The sequence below is a fragment of the Bos javanicus genome, chromosome 14 (assembly GCF_032452875.1).
Source record: "Bos javanicus breed banteng chromosome 14, ARS-OSU_banteng_1.0, whole genome shotgun sequence".
Taxonomy (NCBI): Eukaryota; Metazoa; Chordata; class Mammalia; order Artiodactyla; family Bovidae; genus Bos; species Bos javanicus.
Window position 1 is genome coordinate 3,068,898 of NC_083881.1, and position 18,277 is coordinate 3,087,174.

Here is an 18,277-nt window from a genome sequence, read left to right on the forward strand (position 1 = left end):
CAGACCAGCTCAGACCCACTTAGATCCATTCAGACCCACCAGACCTACTCCGGCCAGCCCCTCAACTCACCTGTCACCTCCTACTGAGCCCCAGGTGTCAGGTGGGGTCTGTGCCGAGGTAATGGTCCCTGACAAGGTGGGCCCGTGCGTGTACCTGCATTCCCCAAATCTTAGTGCCTGTGGCAACAGCAGGACAGACTCGTGGGTGAGCAACCAAAGCTGAGGGCCCCGACCCCTCGACCGCTGCCTTCTCCTTGTCACACGAGGCCCCAAGGGACATTTTTGATCATCAACTTCTTGAGGTTGTGGACCCAAAGGTCTGCAGGCCGAAATGTTGAGAATGCCTGTTTTGCCTCTTGGGATCTCTGCTCACAGTCTGGCGGGAGGAACTCGATTCAGGACACGTGCTTGGCACATGGTGGCCAATCCTGTCCCAAGGTGTTTACCCAGAGCCTCCGTGTGCCGGAAAGTCAGCAGCGAACGAAACCTCCCTCCCTCCCGGTGGGCCCATTCGGCTCTCACTGCCCCCATGAACACTCAGCCATCGTGTGGACTCCGGTGAGATCATGACGCCAGCGACCTCAGCGGAAGCGTTTGCCTCCAGGGTCACTGTGTGTCCCTTGTCGCCACCACGGGTCTCAGTTGTCTCATTTTCAAGACAGTGATTCAGTTCAGGAACAGAGCCTAGAGCCACAGTGTCTCCCGCAGCTCCCGGTAGGAGTGACAGGAAGAGCCCAGCCTGAAAGGGGATCGCATTTGTAGCTCGGGAGGAAATGTCCAAATGTAGGTGGAGTTTTGGTCTGAAGCACGGACCTCTCTGACCACGTGGACGGGCTCCGCGGCAGGTGCCTCCAGCCGCAGGCCCAGCCTTCCCCAGAGCCGAGGGAGGGAGGGAGCGGGGGCGTTTACCGTCCGTCCACACGTGCCCCGGCCTCATCAGAGCCCATGTCGGTTCTTGAACGTGCTGTCAAAGTTGTTTTTGTTCTGGTGTGTTTCTAATTTTCGCTGTTCCTCTTTCTTTTCTTTTCCTTTGTTTTTTTTCTCTCATACCGCCCTGTGAGTGTGTTGTTGGGTCTGAAAAGGTAGGCTGTGCACGGGTTGCCCTGGAAATAGCCAGACTCCCCCTCTGCTGCCGCCTCACCGCCTGATCGCTTTAGAAAACTGAAACCTAACTGCTGCCTTGATCCATGTCTCATCCTGGTCATCGTTTTATTTTTGAATTCTTTTTGCTTTTTTAGCACATAACCCACTGGCCTTCGATAGCTGTCCAAATTCTTGCTTTGGGGAACCTGTTTGGTCTCACATTTGGTGACAAATGAGCACTTTAATTTTTTTTTGTTTTTGTTTTTTTTGTTTGAGGAAGTGAGATGCTAGTTGATTTAAGTGGCTGCAAGGGGTTTTTCCTGGAATATTTTAACTTGGAAAGACAAAGTCTGCTGCACCTTGCTTGACCCTGGCTTTCAAACAAACGTGCCAGGCACGCGATTCTTGGCTGTCGCTGTGTATGCATGACGGTGCTTACTGGCCAGCGGTTGCCGGTGAAGACACGCCCGCCTTGGACGAAGCTGGCCGTGGAGGGATGCTGCTGGAGGGAGCAGTCACCAGGTCTTCTTTCACGCTCACGTTGCTTGTGCCATTTACTTTGTCCCAGTGACTTTCTGTCATAAAAGGGCAGAGGCTAGTCTGCTAAAGGGCATTTACCTTTATAAGGGCAGTTTTCCTGGGGATCGGGGAAATATGCCCTTCTCCTAAATCGCTAGCTGCTTTGGATCTGATGGGCACAAGGACCTGTACAGGTGACCATGGCTTCCTCTCTGCTTTAGCCAGGTCTGTGGTTTAGCTTAGCATACGGACAGGCCCTACCTGTACCAGCCTTTACTTTTAACCCATGTCGGTAAGAAATAGCTGGTTGTGTATTTGTTGAGGCTCACGGCCACCCCTGATGGGCATGTCATTAACTGGTGGTGGTAGACCCCCAGCACACACAGTCAGCCGTGAAGGGAGATGCCTTGGCTGATTGGGGACCTTGCATTCTTGCCCTGGTCATCTCATCTCCTGGGGAGGGGTTTTGCTGCCATCGCTGTGCTGGCCAGGAGGCTTTGTTTCTCCTTCAAGGGTCTGGTCCAAATGTGGACACTTTCATTTTTTGTTGACTTTGTCTCACTTGAGAAAGGCCAGATTCCTGAAAGGGTCCAACCCATCCTGGGGTCGGGGGGCTGCAAAACAGAAGGAAGTGTGGTAAGGACAGGTCGAGGGCGTGTGGTTGGGAAACGCAGGGTGGGATCCTGTGATGGCTGGGCAGTGCCCTGGACGCAGGGCCTTTCCTGTGGCTCGCAGGGCCCGGGGATGGCAGTGACTGAAGCCTTGCCTCGATTCCTGCACTCTCACCTGCTCACTGGTGGATGTGTCCACTAACCAGGGACTCTCCCAGACCATGGACCCTTCAAAGTTCAGACCGTGGGAGAACCATGAGTCTTTTTTCCTGGGCCTCCTATAAGAGACTCAAGTGCCTTCCTACGTGGCTGGTGCCAGGGAACACGTCCCTTTTCAGGGAGCACCCTTTGGAGGACTGTGACTCAGCACATACTTGCTCTGAGCTGGCTGGGTCCGGGTCCCTTGGAACCAGAGCTGAAATATACTTTGAGATAGAAATGGCAGGACTGATGACAGCGCAGGGGTCGGGTGAGGGACAGGGGAAGTCAAATATGACATCAGGGTTTTGACTCAGACAGCTGGGCGTGTCCTGGGGCTGTTAGCTAAAATGGAAGTTTGAGACCGTTACTGAAACTGGGAGTACCTGCTGGTGGTTGGGTTCCAGAGTAAGTGGTAAATGTGTTTTTCAGAAGCCAGTCAACATTCAAGTGATGGTTTCAAAGAGCCTGGGGCTCAGGTGACGGAGCTGGGCTCGAGGCGTGCATCGGGGGTTGTCAGTTTCAGCGTGTGCTCAAAACCGTGAATGGGGGGAGCGCGTCCAGAGAGTGTAGACTGAAGGTCCAGGGCTGAGACAAGGTTGGAGGGTCAAGGGTCATGGAGGTTTTGTGTGGTGGGCTTCCCTGGTGGCTCAGCTGGTAAAGAATCTGTCTGCAATGTGGGAGATCTGGGTTCAGTCCCTGGGTTGGGAAGATGCTCTAGAGAAGGGAACGGCTACCCACTCCAGTATTCTGGCCTGGAGAATTCTGTGGACTGTATAGTCCATGGGGTCACAAAGTCAGACATGGTTGAGCGACTTTCACTTTCACTTTCTTTTTGCGGTGTTTGGGGTTTTAGTAGCAGCTGCCATTTACCCTTAGGGCCTGGGAGGTGGGGCAGCCTCTTAAAAAAGTCAGAAGGGAAAGACAGATGTGCATCTTAGGAAGATGCTGTGGCAGCAGATGGAGGAAGCTGGAGCTGGAGTGGCATGGGAGGGCGGAGAAGGTGGGTCACGCTCACCCTTGAGGTGGGGGGGAAGGCCTGGAGAGGTGTAGAGCCCCCGGCGGGTTCAGTGGACACGAGCAGTTCACACCAGGGATCTGATGACAGAAAGGATGCATGCTGGGAGGAGGGGCTGCCGTGCGGAAAGATTGTGGGTAGTTCCGGAATAGTCTTTCCTCTCAAAATAGGCTTAAACCCAGATCTCCTAAGAACACTGATAGTTACTATGGAGGAAGCAGTTCTTTTTTGATCCTACTGTGGTGGATACAAAGATGAATAAGACAGTCTGTCCCAGAGGCTTGATACTTGTTAGGGGGAGTATGCCAGTTTAAAAGGGGAGAAGGGCGGGTGTGGGAAGCTAGCAAGGTTCTATGTCAGGCACTCCCCCGCCCCCATATTCCATTCACGCCACATGGATGCCATCTGAGGTGGGGGTGGCAGCCCCCTTTTGCAGAGTGTGGAGCATTCTCAGAGAGGTGAAGCCACCAGCTCAGCATCACAGGGCTAGTGAATGCTAGAGCCGGATTCAGGCCTTTTCAGCCCGCAGGGTGTGCTCTCTCTCCTAATCCTGTTACCTCCCTGTTGTGTCTGGAGGGTCAAGTGGACCAGTTTGAGCCTCTCAGAGAAAGCCTCAGGCTTGGGGGCCGCAGGTCTGTCTCACGGAGCTCAGCCGTGTCTGATGGTTGGGCAGCACCTGTGTGCTTTGCACCCCAGAGCGAGTGTTGGCCCCGCTCCTCCGGTGGTGACATGCTTGCAGAGGACGCACAGGTGCAGTCATCCTTCGATCATTCTCAGTGTGTGGTGGAAGCTGTCCAGGCCTCCCTTGATCAGCTGTCCTCAACAGAACCTAACTCTTCTGCAGGGTAGGCTGGGGCTCTCTTTATGGAGCGAGGGTTTAATATCCAGTGTTAGCATAAAAGAGTTCAGATGGAGAAAACCGGCGTTAACTATTGATGTTCAGATTTCGCAAGGTGAGATTCAGCGTCAGTTAATGGCCCGTGCAGCATCTGAAATCCAGTACAGAACTCTGCCTTTCTCATGTTCTAGTTAGAGCTGTCCGTGGACAGAGGAGCCTGGCAGGCTGCAGTCCACGAGGTCGCGCAGAGTCAGACACGACTAAAGCGGCTTAGCACGCACAGGGTAGAGTTGTCTACTTTGGAACTTCAGCTCCACCAAAGGGGCGTCTGCCAGTGTGTTGATGTGATTGCATTTACACAGTGCATGTAATCGAGGCTTTTTCAGCCCCTAATATTCTAGTCCAGAATCATGGGCTGTAGCGGTCACTTAATTATGCAAATACTTGTAAGACTACATAATACCAAAAGCAATAAGAGATTACCTTCATCAGAGTTCCTTTGGGTTTTAGTTGCAAAGTGTGGTTGAGCAACTCTGGTTTCTCTTTGGATTTGAATATGTAGTTTCTTTGCAAGTAAATTGGACTTTGAATTAGAATGTACCACGAGCCATGTAAGTAGTACCCAGATCACACAAATACGACACATTTTCTTCCTCTTTCTGATCAGAAGTAATGGGAATCACTCAGTGTGTACTGAGTTGACTTGGCCTCAGTGTTCAGTGTGGTGTGAGCGTCTCCTTGGCAGTGTTTATAGCTGTGTTAGGTGCCTCCAGAAAGGAAGCATCTCGCTTTATCTGGGGAGGCCGGCAGCTCTGTGGCTGTGCTTTAGTCATGATTGATTTGAGGCCTTTATGACTGAGGGCTTATTGGGTTGTTATTAATTTTTCTATCAATCCTCAATTCCAGTTCCTTTAGCCCTAGTGTTAATAACTCGTTAAGAATAAGGAAATAACATGAGTCGGTCTTTGGAGTATTTAGAGCATATTCACATTTTTGCCTAAGGTCTGTTGCTCATGGCTTTAAAAGTCACCATTAGTTTTAAAATTTACAACAAATTACAACCTGTTTTGAATGTTTGCATTTTGCATTGACTTTACATTTATTTGCTGCTGTGGCCTCATGTGGTTTTCTTTGTCATACTGTTTGCCCGTATGTTTTGTTTTTCCATATCCATGAGCGGTGGCCACACAGTGTAACAATGCTAATAATGTGTTTGTAAGAACTCTGAACTTCCAGAGAGACTTAAAAAAAACCAAACCTGACATAATTTTCAAATGATCCATGAAGAAAGAAAGGATCCATGCCTTTTTGGAAGGAGAATTTATTGTAAATTCTGCCAAAATTGGCGTAAAATATTTTGGTTGCCCACAGCATAGCTGACTAGAAATAGAATTCCTTTCTGTGTTTCCCACTGTCTTTTCAAAGGATTATGAACAGGATTGCTTGTAATCTCGAGATGGCCCAGTCTTGGGGCGCACAGCACCCCAAGAGTGAAATAATTTATGTCCGTCTATGCTAGAATTTTATGGCATTTTGGAGACTTTCTCCCAAATATTAGGATTCATTCTATTTTTATATAATTCAAAATATTTTATATTGTTGTGTTGCATCATATAACCTTTATATGAAATACCATAAACATATTTAGATGACTTCTTTTTGCAAAAATCGTGTATTTTCAAAGCCAGCTCTTTCTGATCGCAATGACTGCACCGTTTATTTTTGAAACTGTCCTGGGCTATATTTTGCTACAGCAGACGTGCACCTTTGTAAGTTTCGGAGATGTAATGATTTACTTTGTTTAGAGAGGTAAGACAGGATGCTTTAAAGCAAATTTTAGTCTAACAGGAAAGGAGTAAAGTCTCTTAAGAAAAAGTGTAATTCAGAATCTGTTGAGTCAGTGTCGTGGTTGGGTCTGTAAGCTGCCGCGTGTTAGGAGCCCAGTCATGTGAGCAGAGGAGGCGAATGTGCCTTTGCAGGCTGCATCCTTTTCTGTTTAGAACAGGAGACACCACGGGGAATGGGCCATGCGCTGCCCACCTTTGGGAGGGAGAGGCCCCACAGGTGCAGAGGCTGGAGGCAGGGAAGGCTTCCTTGAGAAACTGAGTCAGAATGAGCCCTATGGCCAGTGGGTAGTAGCTTGGCAGAAGAACCAGGCCCCTGGGAAGCTCGGGAGGGCAGGGGGCAGGGGAGGGGGGCTGGAGCTGTACTGGGGAGCCTTGCAAGGCTTTGAAGTTGGGGGGGGACCTAACCAGACGCATGCTTTGGTGAGGCCCCTCTAGGGGTGGGTGTGTGTATGTCACAGGCACGGAGGTGAGGCCCCTCTGGGGGTGTGTGTGTGTGTGTGTGTGTGTGTGTGTGTGTATAGCAGGGTGGAGGTGAGGCCCCTCTAGGGGTGGGTGTGTGTGTGTAGCAGGGTGGAGGTGAGGGTGCTCCTGTGTGTGTGTGTGTGTGTGTGTGTAGCAGGGTGGAGGTGAGGCCCCTCTAGGCGGTGTGTGTGTGTGTGTGTGTGTGTGTGTAGCAGGGTGGAGGTGAGGCCCCTCTAGGCGGTGTGTGTGTGTGTGTGTGTGTGTGTGTGTGTGTGTGTGTGTAGCAGGGTGGAGGTGAGGGTGCTCCTGTGTGTGTGTGTGTGTGTTGCGGTGGAGGGGGCGTGTGAGGGTGGAGGTGAGGGTGCTCCGGAGCGGGAGGGGCGTAGGTGTACTGCCCTCCTTGGGGAGGCCTGTCCACGGGGGCTGTCCTGGCAGAAAGGCGGGGGTCAGGCTCACGTTCCTCTTCTCTCCTCTGCCTTATGTGGTGATCTTAGTTCAGCCAATGTTGGGAACAGAAAAGCTCCATTCCAGAGTTAGAGAGGACGGGGTTTAAGTTTGTCCTGGGATCTGTACATTCATTTAGCCAGAAGCCTCACATCTTTTGGATTAACATAGGGGTTTTTAGTTCTTGATCAGATTGCTTTCTTGGCGAGAGGAAATTTAATATAGCTGCTGTTTTGCTTGAAAAGAAATCTTTAAAGAAATTTAATATTCAAAAGAACAGGAATATTTAAAATGAAGAAGTGAGATATTGGTATGGTTTCTCTGGTTTCCGAGTTGATATAGAGTTAGAAGCTGTTGCATTATTTAGTAGCACATCCTTGCCAATATTTAAAGAGCTGTTAGCGAGTGTTCTGGGTCCCACCACTCAAAGCAGCATTAAAGCTTGCTCTGAACTCGTGCAGATAAAGGTTTGCAAAAGCCAAACAGTTGGCTTGTAATATGCAGCACAGCTCTCTCTATAAAATAATAATAGGTTTGAAGTTAAGAACGTGGAAGATAATTGATTTTTTTAAAAGGCCGAAACAAACTTTCTTGTGCTAATGTTGTGATTGGAAAATTTGAAAAGGAAAAGCCCCCTCTAATATTATCCACAGGAAATACATGAACTCTCTTGCACTTAGAAAATAACTTGGCTTATATTACTGACAATGATGGTGGCTGGCTTTCAACCGTAGAGCCTAAAGTTGCCTTCTTAGCGCTTTCTTTAGTGAGAGAGTTGAATAGTGCTTAGCCAGCGTGCTTTTGGGGCCGAATCCGGGCGTTGGCAGTGATACATTTCCGTTCACCTCACCTTTCAGACATTACAAGAAGCGGTGCCAGGGCCGCATGCGGAAGCACGTGGGGGACTTGTGCCTGCAGGCCGGGATGCTGCAGGACTCCCTGGTTCATTACCACATGTCGGTGGAGCTGCTGCGCTCGGTGAATGACTTCCTGTGGCTTGGAGGTAAGAGGACCTGGTGAAGATGATCACATACACCATGGTAGCAACTGCTATTTGGGAAAAGAGAAAACCTTGGAAAAATGGCTCTAAAAACATAGGGTGAGGGCAGGGAAGCTGTCCACTGAGCTGACTGCAGTGGGGAATCTTCGGGGTGACCGCCTCACCTTTCCACTCGCCCTTTCCCACGCGCGGCTGCATTTCCGTCCTGCTGGATCCAGGATGGAAACTCTCCCTAAGATGCACTGAACTTGCTTGTTGCTTTGTTTTTTTTACTTTTTATTTATTTATTCTTTAAAACTTCCTTGGTGGCTCAGTGGTAAAGAGTCCTCCTGCCAGTGTAGGAGTTGCAGGAGACATGGGTTCTATCCCGGGGGCGGGAAGATCCCCTGGAGAAGGAAGTGGCAACCCACTCCAGTATTCTTGCCTGGAGAACCCCAGGGACAGAGGGGCCTGGTGGGCTATAGTCCATGGGGTCGCAAAGAGTCAGACACGACTGAGTGACTAAACGACAGTTTTTTAAAGCACATCTTGCCCTCCGCTTAGAATGCCACTCCCCACGTTAGTCATCTCTTACACTCATTCTTCAAAACCTCATCTGTCAGCTGATGAATAGATGAACAAAATGCGGTGCTTGGATATAGTGGAACACCGTTCAGACATAAACACCAGTGAGATAGTGTACCACCACAACACGGACGAACCCTGATAACATCATGTCGAGTAAAGGGAGCCATACACAAAAGGCTGCACAGTGTATGACTCTGATGACCTGGAATGTCTGCACAGGCAGACCTAGAGGCAGAGAGCAGATGACTGGTTGCCTGGGCCAGGAGCGGGGGAGGCGGGGGAGGTGGGAGATGGGGATGGGGAGGGTCTGCCAACGGGAGTGGGCTTTCTCTTCAGGAGATGGAAAGATTCTGGGATTAGGCAGGGCAAGCGTTGCACAGCAGTGAACGCACAGAACTGCTGAATCGTACGCTTTTGACTGGGGGAATTGTATCTCAACTAAAAAAACTTTAAAAGCTGCTTCAAAGGACAGCCTCTTCTGACCCCTCCATGCAGTGGGTGCAGTGGGTCTTGTACAGAATCCCGTCTGCATGGAGTTTACTTTCCATGCTGGGGCTGCCTGTTAGCATGTTTTTGTCCTTCAGGGACTGTCTCCTGCAGGCGGGAGTGGGAGGCGTGGTCTGTATGTGTCCATCAGCTAGCGAGTTGTAGGTGTTCCGCAAATGCTTGTTAAATGAGTGCAGTGCCAGTGAGGACTGATACAGGGCTCTTTCCTGGAAGAGGCCAGCAGTTCAGAGGGCCCGTCAGCCACTTACAGTAAACACAAGTCAGAGGGAAGCTGTGAAGTTCTTCAATAGAAGATTAGCGGCGTCCCATAGGACACACGTGGAGAAGGGAATGGCAACCCACTCCAGTATTCTTGCCTGGAGAATCCCATGGGCGGAGGAGCCTGGCGGGCTACAGTCCATATAGGGTCGCACAGAGTTGGATGACTGAGCAACTAACACAGGGATAGAACACACTAAATGTAAATTTTAAAATGGACTTGAATTTTGTAATTTGGCTTCTTAAAGGAGATAGGGAAAGAGAAGGAAGAGATGGGGAAAAAATGAGAAACTGGTAGAGGACTAAGCAGGAGGGATGGTGAATGGGAGTCTTCCTGTCTCCTTGAAGGAGAGGTCTGTAACGAGTTGTTCCGGGCTGGTGGAGTAGGGCTGCAGCTTAGGCACTCGCCCCCGGAGAACGCCACTGGGCCCCCGACCCACCTGGTGAGCACGGCCGGTTGGGTTCCGTGAAGGCGGTGTGAGTAGGGGGACCGCCACTGTGGCCTTTTTCATTCTGGGTCCCTCAGAAACACACAGGGGGGTGTCCCAGGGACCCCAGGACGTGTGACGTCACAGCAGATCGACCACAGAAGCAGGTGTGAGAATCCAGCACACTTGTCTCCAGTCAGACATTAAAGAATTTGTAAAAAATGCAAAACAGTGTCACCCTTCCAGCATGCAGTTTTGTTTTGAAACATAGTTATTGTTCATTGAAATTTAGCACGTAACGGGCTTATTCTTTTCTAAAAGGTTTGAACACATAAATATTTAAATCTTTTTCTAGTTTTATTTTCAAACACGGTAATTATCTGTAGATGTAACCTGCAGAAAAAAAGCATCCAGGAGTTCTGAGACCAAAAAGTTTGAGAACCTCCGAGCTGCTGGATAAAGACGCTCACTGCACAGGACTTGTGGGGCGAGTGGCCCAGCCCAGGTTGTTGGGGTGTGACCTCCAGCGGTGGAAGGTGGGCACGTCACAGCGGCCCCGACTGCCTCCGAGGAGGAGATGCGTGCAGGTGTTTGCTGCAGATGGGTCGGTGCTGTCAGGGTCAGGGATGCGGAGAGGTGTTCTTCTGCTCCTGCGGTACGGTCCACTGGTACGGTTTCAAGGATCCTTTTGGCGCGGGGCACTTCCTGCTCCATCCATCTGCAGTGTCGTCCTCCAGCACAGCGCTTGCCACACAGTGTGAGCCGGACTGCTGGTTAAAGGAATGAATGAACACCTGTTTGGCTTGTGTTCAGCCCCTCAGTGAGACCTTGAGCTTCACGAGAACTTTCTGTGCTGCCAGCCTCGACGCCAGACGTGATAGGGGCCCTGGTCCTGTTTGTAACAAAACCAGTCATCTGTAGGTTTGACCTATGTTTTGGGGAAACTGGCATTTTCCACATCATCAAATTGCTCACATCATTCTTAGGGTAATTTTTAGCTAACGATGGGCTGCTAACTTTATTAACCAAACCCTTTGTTTAATGCCCAGCTGCCCTGGAAGGGTTGTGTTCGGCCTCTGTCATCTATCACTACCCTGGTGGAACTGGCGGTAAAGCTGGAGCTCGCAGGTTCCCGGGGAGCGCCCTTCCTGCAGAAGCGGCCAACAGACATCGTCCAGGTGAGCTCCGCTCCTGCCCTGTGCTGGGCCCTGTCACCGTCCTTAAGCAGGAGCAATCCACTCCGGTCCCCTCTGAGTGAAGCCTGCCTGCTGTTTGAATAAAGAGTAGAATCTGTTGAGTCAGAAATCCTGCACATGAGACCTTGTCTTCTGATCCTGTTAAAATATGTATTGATCTTATTGAGTCTTACTGAATGATATTAATGGATTGCGATGATGGGTTGATTTCTGGAGCAGCCGCATGAAATTTCATGGTAGACCGACTTTGAAGTTCTGTGTCTGGGTCCTTGTCATAGTTTCTGGCTATTTGGTGAAGGGAGTCCTCGATATCAATTTTAACAGCCAACTGAGGGACCAGGGGCTGTTTTTTTTTTTTTTTCCTGGTTGATGGAGTTCTCTTAATCAGTGAAGTTTGATTTGCTGATGTTTTGTTAGCATCTAGAGAGAGTAAAAAATCGTCTTTGGAGGAGCAGACCCCCAGACGCTTGTTCTGTGAACTTGACCCTTCTGACTCCTAGTGAATGAATTTGCAATAAACATTGAGGATGTAGTTGTGCTACCTCACAGGTCACGAAGATAGTAACAGAATGCAGAGGTCAAGGCTATACATAAAGCTACTAGGCGTTTTTTGATCCGTGAAATTTTTATAAAATTTTTTTTTAACCCCCAAAGAGAAACCCCATGACAGCTGATGAGTATTGGAAGGGAAATGTCTTACATTTCTTTTTCCCCTCAGTTTTACCATTTTCCCCGACACCAGCAAAGACTGTGGAGACCACCTTTATGAGTCAGTCTGTGTAGCCACTTGGTCTGAATTCTGTGTCAAAATGCTTAGATAAAGCTCTGATGGCTCTCGAAGATGTTTTATCGTCCTTCACCAGACCGTTCTTAATGGGTCTAGTGGGGTCTCAGTTACTAGAGAGGAGGGTAAAGCAGGTGAAGTGATGAAATCTGAGGTCTAGAAGGCCTCTGCTCCCCACTTGCCTGTGTTCCGGTTCTGACCGGAGACGCCTCTGGTCGGTGCTCACCACCTATGTTTTTCCCGTGTTGTTATAACTGCTGCCTCTGTGACAAGATTTCGGCATTTCAACCAGTGGCCCAGTGCTTAAATCTCCAACCCAGGGGACAGCTGTCTTCTCTTCTCTGTGGAGAGTCTGCTCTCTCTCTGGGGACGCCTTTTGTTTTATTATTTCCCTGAGATTTAAAGAGAAAATGTGGTACGACTGTGCCACTTGCGTGACTAGTGAGATTCCAGAGACCTTTTAGGGTAATGTTTCAGTCTCTCTTACTGCTGAATAAAGGTAAAAAAAATGTTTTAAACCTGAAAAGTGCTCTGTCTGCAGTAGAGAAAAGTCTTTATTTAGCCCTGCGTGGTGTGCAGCACTTGAGAACTTTTTATTGTTGGAGGCAGTCCGAGGAGATCACCCAGTGAGGCTCGGATGAGAGCAGAAAAGCCACACTGCCCTTGTTTAGACAGGAGATGGTCTCACCGCCTTTCAGGTAGTAAAGGGCCCAGAGCTGTGCACGGATTTGATATCATGAGCATGCATGTCCATGCTGCTTCATCTTGGTTACAGATTTCAAGATTACTCAGTTTGTAGCCCCATCTTACACCAGGAGTTTACGGATCTACTCTTTGAGATGAAGATGAGACAGTGTGATTGTTTAACATTCTTCCTTGAATTCTGTCTCAGGTTCCTTCTTCACCAGCAAAGCAGCGAAAATACAGATGTCATTTAATGCCGATGTGACCTGGAGCCAGTTTAATCTCTGTGCCTCAGTTTCCCTGCCTGTGAGATGGGGGAGATGATAGTTGTATCTCCCTCAGCGGGTCCTTGTGAGTCTGAATGAGACACGAGACACGTGCAAAGGACCTGCCAGTCCGAGCCAGTCCTGGATGAATGTTGGGCTGTTATATATCAGGAGTATTATTGTTGATTGTCAAGTAGTTTTAAGGCTTGGTGATATGAATCCATGAATAAAGTTAAAAGATTCTAGACATCTCAGATCCGCTTTATGTACTTTTCAAGATTTCACCTGAGAAAAGGGATTTTTTCCCCCCCTTAAAATTGAGTTTAGTTTCAAAATGCATTCTGTAGTCCCTCTTTTCACTTTAATTCTCCTTCTGTTGCCTTTTTTTTTTTTTTTGACAAAACTTCACTTTCTTGTATTCAGAGTTTAGAGGCCACTCATTGTTTTTCTGGAGACTTGTCCCTTTAAGCCTATAATTAATGGACAAAACTTGCTTTAAGCCTATAATTAATGGACAAAACTTGCTTTATTAAAAAATCAATAGGACATTGTACAATCAGTCCAAAAGGAAATGCTTATTGACTTACAAATATTCCTCCTTTTTGGACTAGCTTAAATTACTAACAGCAAGCATCATCACCAAAACAGCCAGGAATCATTTGGCACCTCCCCCCAGCCAGGCTGTGCTAACTGCTTCCTGAGGTTTTACCCCATAGCAGGTATTTGAAGGTAGTTATCAGTAACTCCTTTTTGCAGGCGAGGGACTGAGGTTTAAGCAGATTTGGTCACTTGGTCCGAATCACGCCGCTCTCAGGGGCAGACTCGCGGCTGGAACCAGGCTGGGCGACCACAGTGTGCGTCTCAGTTGCTCCTCTAATCCGCCTCCCATTGACTGGCTTCCCAAACTGCAGTGTGTTCATAAATGACTGGCTTTAGTGATCTCAGCCTGATGAGGCTTCAAAGAAGAGAGACCTGTGAGAACACGAGACGGAGCAGCATAGATTAAAATTGTGTATTTTCCCAAATGTCTTATTCTCAGCTAATGACCTAAAAAGTTAGGAATTTTTAACTCTGTAAGCACGAAAAAGTAAACATTGCAAGTGAATACAGTGCAAAAGAGAAGTGGGCTTTTGAACATGCAGACCTACCATTCGTTTTTCTTTAGTGAGGCTTGTTGAAAGGAAAAGTTCTGTTCAGTTCAGTTCAGTCAGTCAGGTCCAACTCTTTGCGACCCCATGAATCGCAGCACATCAGGTCTCCCTGTCCATCACCATCTCCCAGAGTTCACTCAGACTCACGTCCATCGAGTCAGTGATGCCATCCAGCCATCTCATCCTCTGTCGTCCCCTTCTCCTCCTGCCCCCAATCCCTCCCAGCATCAGAGTCTTTTCCAATGAGTCAACTCTTCGCATGAGGTGGCCAAAGTACTGGAGTTTCAGCTTCAGCATCATTCCCTCCAAAGAAATCCCAGGGCTGATCTCCTTCAGAATGGACTGGTTGGATCTCCTTGCAGTCCAAGGGACTCTCAAGAGTCTTCTCCAACACCACAGTTCAAAAGCATCAATTCTTTGGCGCTCAGCCTTCTTCACAGTCCAACTCTCACATCCATACATGACCACTGGAAAAACCATAGCCTTGACTAGACGGACCTTTGTTGGCAAAATAATGTCTCTGCTTTTGAATATGCTATCTAGGTTGGTCATAACTTTCCTTCCAAGGAGTAAGCGTCTTTTAATTTCATGGCTGCAGTCACCATCTGCAGTGATTTTGGAGCCTAAAAAAATAAAGTCTGACACTGTTTCCACTGTTTCCCCATCTATTTCCCATGAAGTGATGGGACCGGATGCCATGATCTTCGTTTTCTGAATGTTGAGCTTTAAGCCAACTTTTTCACTCTCCTCTTTCACTTTCATCAAGAGGCTTTTTAGTTCCTCTTCACTTTCTGCCATAAGGGTGGTGTCATCTGCATATCTGACGTTATTGATATTTCTTCCAGCAATCTTGATTCCAGCTAGTGAGGCTTGTTGAAAGGAAAAGTTGTAAAGACTGAATTGGTTTTATGTAGTCTGTAGTATGGAAGAAAGGATTAAACCACTGAGTGTTGAGGGAAAGTTAAATTTTTATTGTTTTCTCTCCTTATGATGAATATGCAAGATGGTTTTTTTTTTATGGCTTAAGTATATTTCCTCATTTGTGAAATTTGAAGAATGTTATTTACCCTGTCTGACTGAGTCAGACACCTTGTACTAAGCACCCAAGAGATGTTCAGTAAAAACTTGCTGTCACAATGACAGATCATTTAGAAGGATCAACTGCATTACTGATGAATATTCACTGTGTATATACTTTATATGAATGTGACTTAAAGTGACAAGGATTCAGTTACTTCTTTTTTTAGTGCAGTAGGAAGTTTTGATGAAATGAGTGCCTTCCTTTAGCTAGGGACTAGCTAAATTGTCTAAAGCTGAAGAACTTGAAGATTATTTGTGCAGAACATACATTTTTGACACCTCATAATCCACATTGCTGTGTGATCATCCACTGCTGCTGCTAAGGCGCTTCAGTCGTGTCCGACTCCGTGTGACCACATAGACGGCAGCCACCAGGCTCCCCGTCCCTGGGATTCTCCAGGCAAGGACACTGGAGTGGGCTGCCATTTCCTTCTCCAGTGCATGAAAGTGAAAAGTGAAAGTGAAGTCGCTCAGTTGTGTCTGACTCTTCGCGACCCCATGGACTGCAGCCCACCAGGCTCCTCCGTCAATGGGATTTTCCAGGCAAGAGTACTGGAGTGGGGAAGTCGCTCACTAGAATCTCTTAATTGCTAGGAATTTGACCTCAGGCATTGACCCTTAGAAAAATCATTATTGATTACTTTCAGAGAATAAGCTTAATTCTTTGGTAGTTAAAATTTTGATTTTTTTCCTGTACGCTTAATAGGTTTTAAGTAATCAAAATGTTGATTTGACATCTGTCATTTTTCTTTTATAGAGAGAATAAAAGTAGAGCTCATAGTGTTTTAATATATAAATAAATGTTTGATTTATTTCAACAAAATTGTATGATTTGTAGCCACTCCTTGGGAGTGGCTTGGATGGTAAACAATCTGCCTGCAATGCAGGAGATCCAGGTTCAATCCTTTAGTCAGGAAGATCTCCTGGAGACGGGAATGGTAACCCACTCCAGTCTTCTTGTCTGGAGAATTCCATGGGCAGAGGATTCTGCTGGGTTGTAGTCCATGGAGTCGCAAAGAGTCAGACGTAACTGAGCGACTTTCACTATACTGCTGCTACTCTTTGGGAAGTGTTTTGCCAGACACTTAGATTACCAGCTTGTGGAAGCATGCAGACCTGCCTTTCATGAGTACAGAGCTGGTACAGCCAGCACAGGACGCGAGGACGCGCAGAGCTTTACAGCTGACCGCTGGAAGGGCGGACCTGGGTCTCAGCCAGCACGGGACGTGCAGAGCTTTACAGCTGACCGCTGGAAGGGCGGGCCTGGGTCTCAGCCAGCACGGGACGCGAGGACGCGCAGAGCTTTACAGCTGACTGCTGGACGGACGGGCCTGGGTCTCAGTCTCCCCGCCTGTAAGGTGAAGAGGCCGGACTGGATTCCTTCTTCTTCGAAGATCAGTTTCCACGAGCCTGTGTCTTTTGTTTATGTTCAGGAATGTTAACAATTTTAGATTAAGTACTGAATTCCAGTCCCTCCCCTGAAGCAGAATTCAGTGTGTGCTCTTAGTATCTAAGCTTTTAGTTATAGGCTCTGCGTCTCCTATTTTTGAAAACCTTTTATTAATCCTTTATTGTGCAGAAAGCCTTTCGGGCCATAGGTGGCGCTGCTGCACCTTTAAAAAGTCTTCACTTTCCTGTCTGGAAGATTTAAGTGACAGTCCTTTAATCTGACTTTGTTTAGTGCTTCAGGATAGCACATTGTCCACTATGTCTGGTTACCTGGAAGAATTATTCTAGTTATTTATACCTTATTTTTATTCTGTCATCTCAGTGTGCAAATTTCAGGCTTGCTGTGCAAACAATGGCAAAATTGGACTTTTCTTCCAATATTAGAAACCAGTGAGCCACGACTTTATAAAACAAGTGGTCCCTGGGAGCACCTTAAAGCAGAAAAATGTGTTGAGCTCCCCGAGTATTGAACCTGCTGCTGTGCGTTTATCAGTGGGAGGTGATTTGGTTGGTGTAGGAGGGAGGGTAGTTTTTTGACTTGGGTTGAATTCACATGCTACCCCTTTAGCCATGCCAACTTGAGTCAGTTCTTTCTGAGTTTCCCCCTTGTGTGTAAAATAGAGATGCTCCTGCCTGCTTTGTAGAATGGTGAGAGTTAGAAGTTATGTGAAGTGTTTAGCATGGTGGTTCTCTCAAAAGAGCACAGACCCTTAGCTCTTGTTGTATGAAGCCATCATTTTACAGTCTTTAGCAATTACGAAGGAATTAAAACAGGGAAAGCTGGTTTTATGATGAAAGATCCAATTAAGAAATGGGTAAAATATTTGAAGAAGGTCAGTAGTTCCTGTACTCATACTTTAGCAGCAGCATCGGAATGAGGCCGCTGTACAGTCACCCTGAACATTAAGCCGCGCCATTTTTGGCTAATTAATTCATGCTGGGGCTCCGGTGGACCCAGTAATTACACTCCTGTTTTCTCCACCAGCCAACTGAGAGATGGGGCGAAAGTGTAGGGGGTGGAGGAAATGTCCTCTTAGTTACTGATAAGGCCTCATTCTCCGTGCACTTCAGGGCTTCGGGGAAACGGGTGTCTTAATAGTGTGTCCTGGGGCTGGAGAGGCCGCTTCGGGTCACAGCGGGCGCTCGCGAGGGGACCTGGCCCCGCCGTGCTCAGGGCCGTCACGTCATGGAGCTGAGCATCTTGGGCGCTTCCCGAGCGTGGCCAGCACCTGGGCAAAGGAAGGTTTCCCGTGTCCCCCTTGTCTCCCAAACTCCCCGAGCCCACTCCTCGGCCCGTTTGTGTGAGGAGGGCTGGCCGTGGATCAGAGGTCGGGAGTGTGGAGGGCGAAGCCCATGGGGTCACGAAACAGTTGGATCCAGCTCAGCACGTACGCGCGGCACGCTTCACAGGCACCGCTTGTTGAGCACCCGCTACCTGCTTTTCTAAGCATTTTACAGACGCTACTTTAATTCTTTAATCCTCACAACAAACAAGTGGGGTGGGGTGGATTATGATCCCAATTTTACAGATGTGGGGATTGAGGCACAGAGAGCCAGGGTAAGTGATTTGACCAAGGTCACAGAGCTGGTAAGCGGCAGAGCTGGGACTCAAACCCCGGCAGTCTGGCTCCAGGCTCTCAGCGTTCAGCCCGTCCGTGGATCTGTACATGCGCCTGTCCATCAGCCAGCCTGGAAACAGTGGGAAAGGGAGAGTTACACGGGCGTTCACAGCTGCGTCTCAGCCAGGTCCATGCACCGTGACCCTCATTTTTCGTGGTCTAAGCAGCAGGTCTGTTCGAGTTTGGTTAATGTGAAACCTGTCCATTGGGGGTGGATGATGCTGATAATATAATTCCTGAGCACACTGAGGTACCCCTGGAGCTCTGG

The 18,277-nt window shown here is 48.3% G+C and overlaps 1 protein-coding gene across 8 annotated transcripts in view; it reads left to right on the plus strand.

The window, feature by feature from the left end:
• The window catches only part of TRAPPC9 (trafficking protein particle complex subunit 9), a 386,159-nt gene that overhangs the window by 8,767 nt on the left and 359,115 nt on the right, over positions 1–18,277 (plus strand). For all 8 annotated transcript variants that reach the window (XR_009740729.1, XM_061438516.1, XM_061438519.1 and 5 more), the window contains exons 3-4: positions 7,878–8,023; positions 10,830–10,958. Coding sequence is in view for 7 of the 8 variants with exons in the window: in XM_061438516.1 (XP_061294500.1) it covers positions 7,878–8,023; positions 10,830–10,958 (275 nt within the window). In the remaining variant the exon portion in view is untranslated. The remainder of the gene's footprint in view (positions 1–7,877; positions 8,024–10,829; positions 10,959–18,277) is intronic.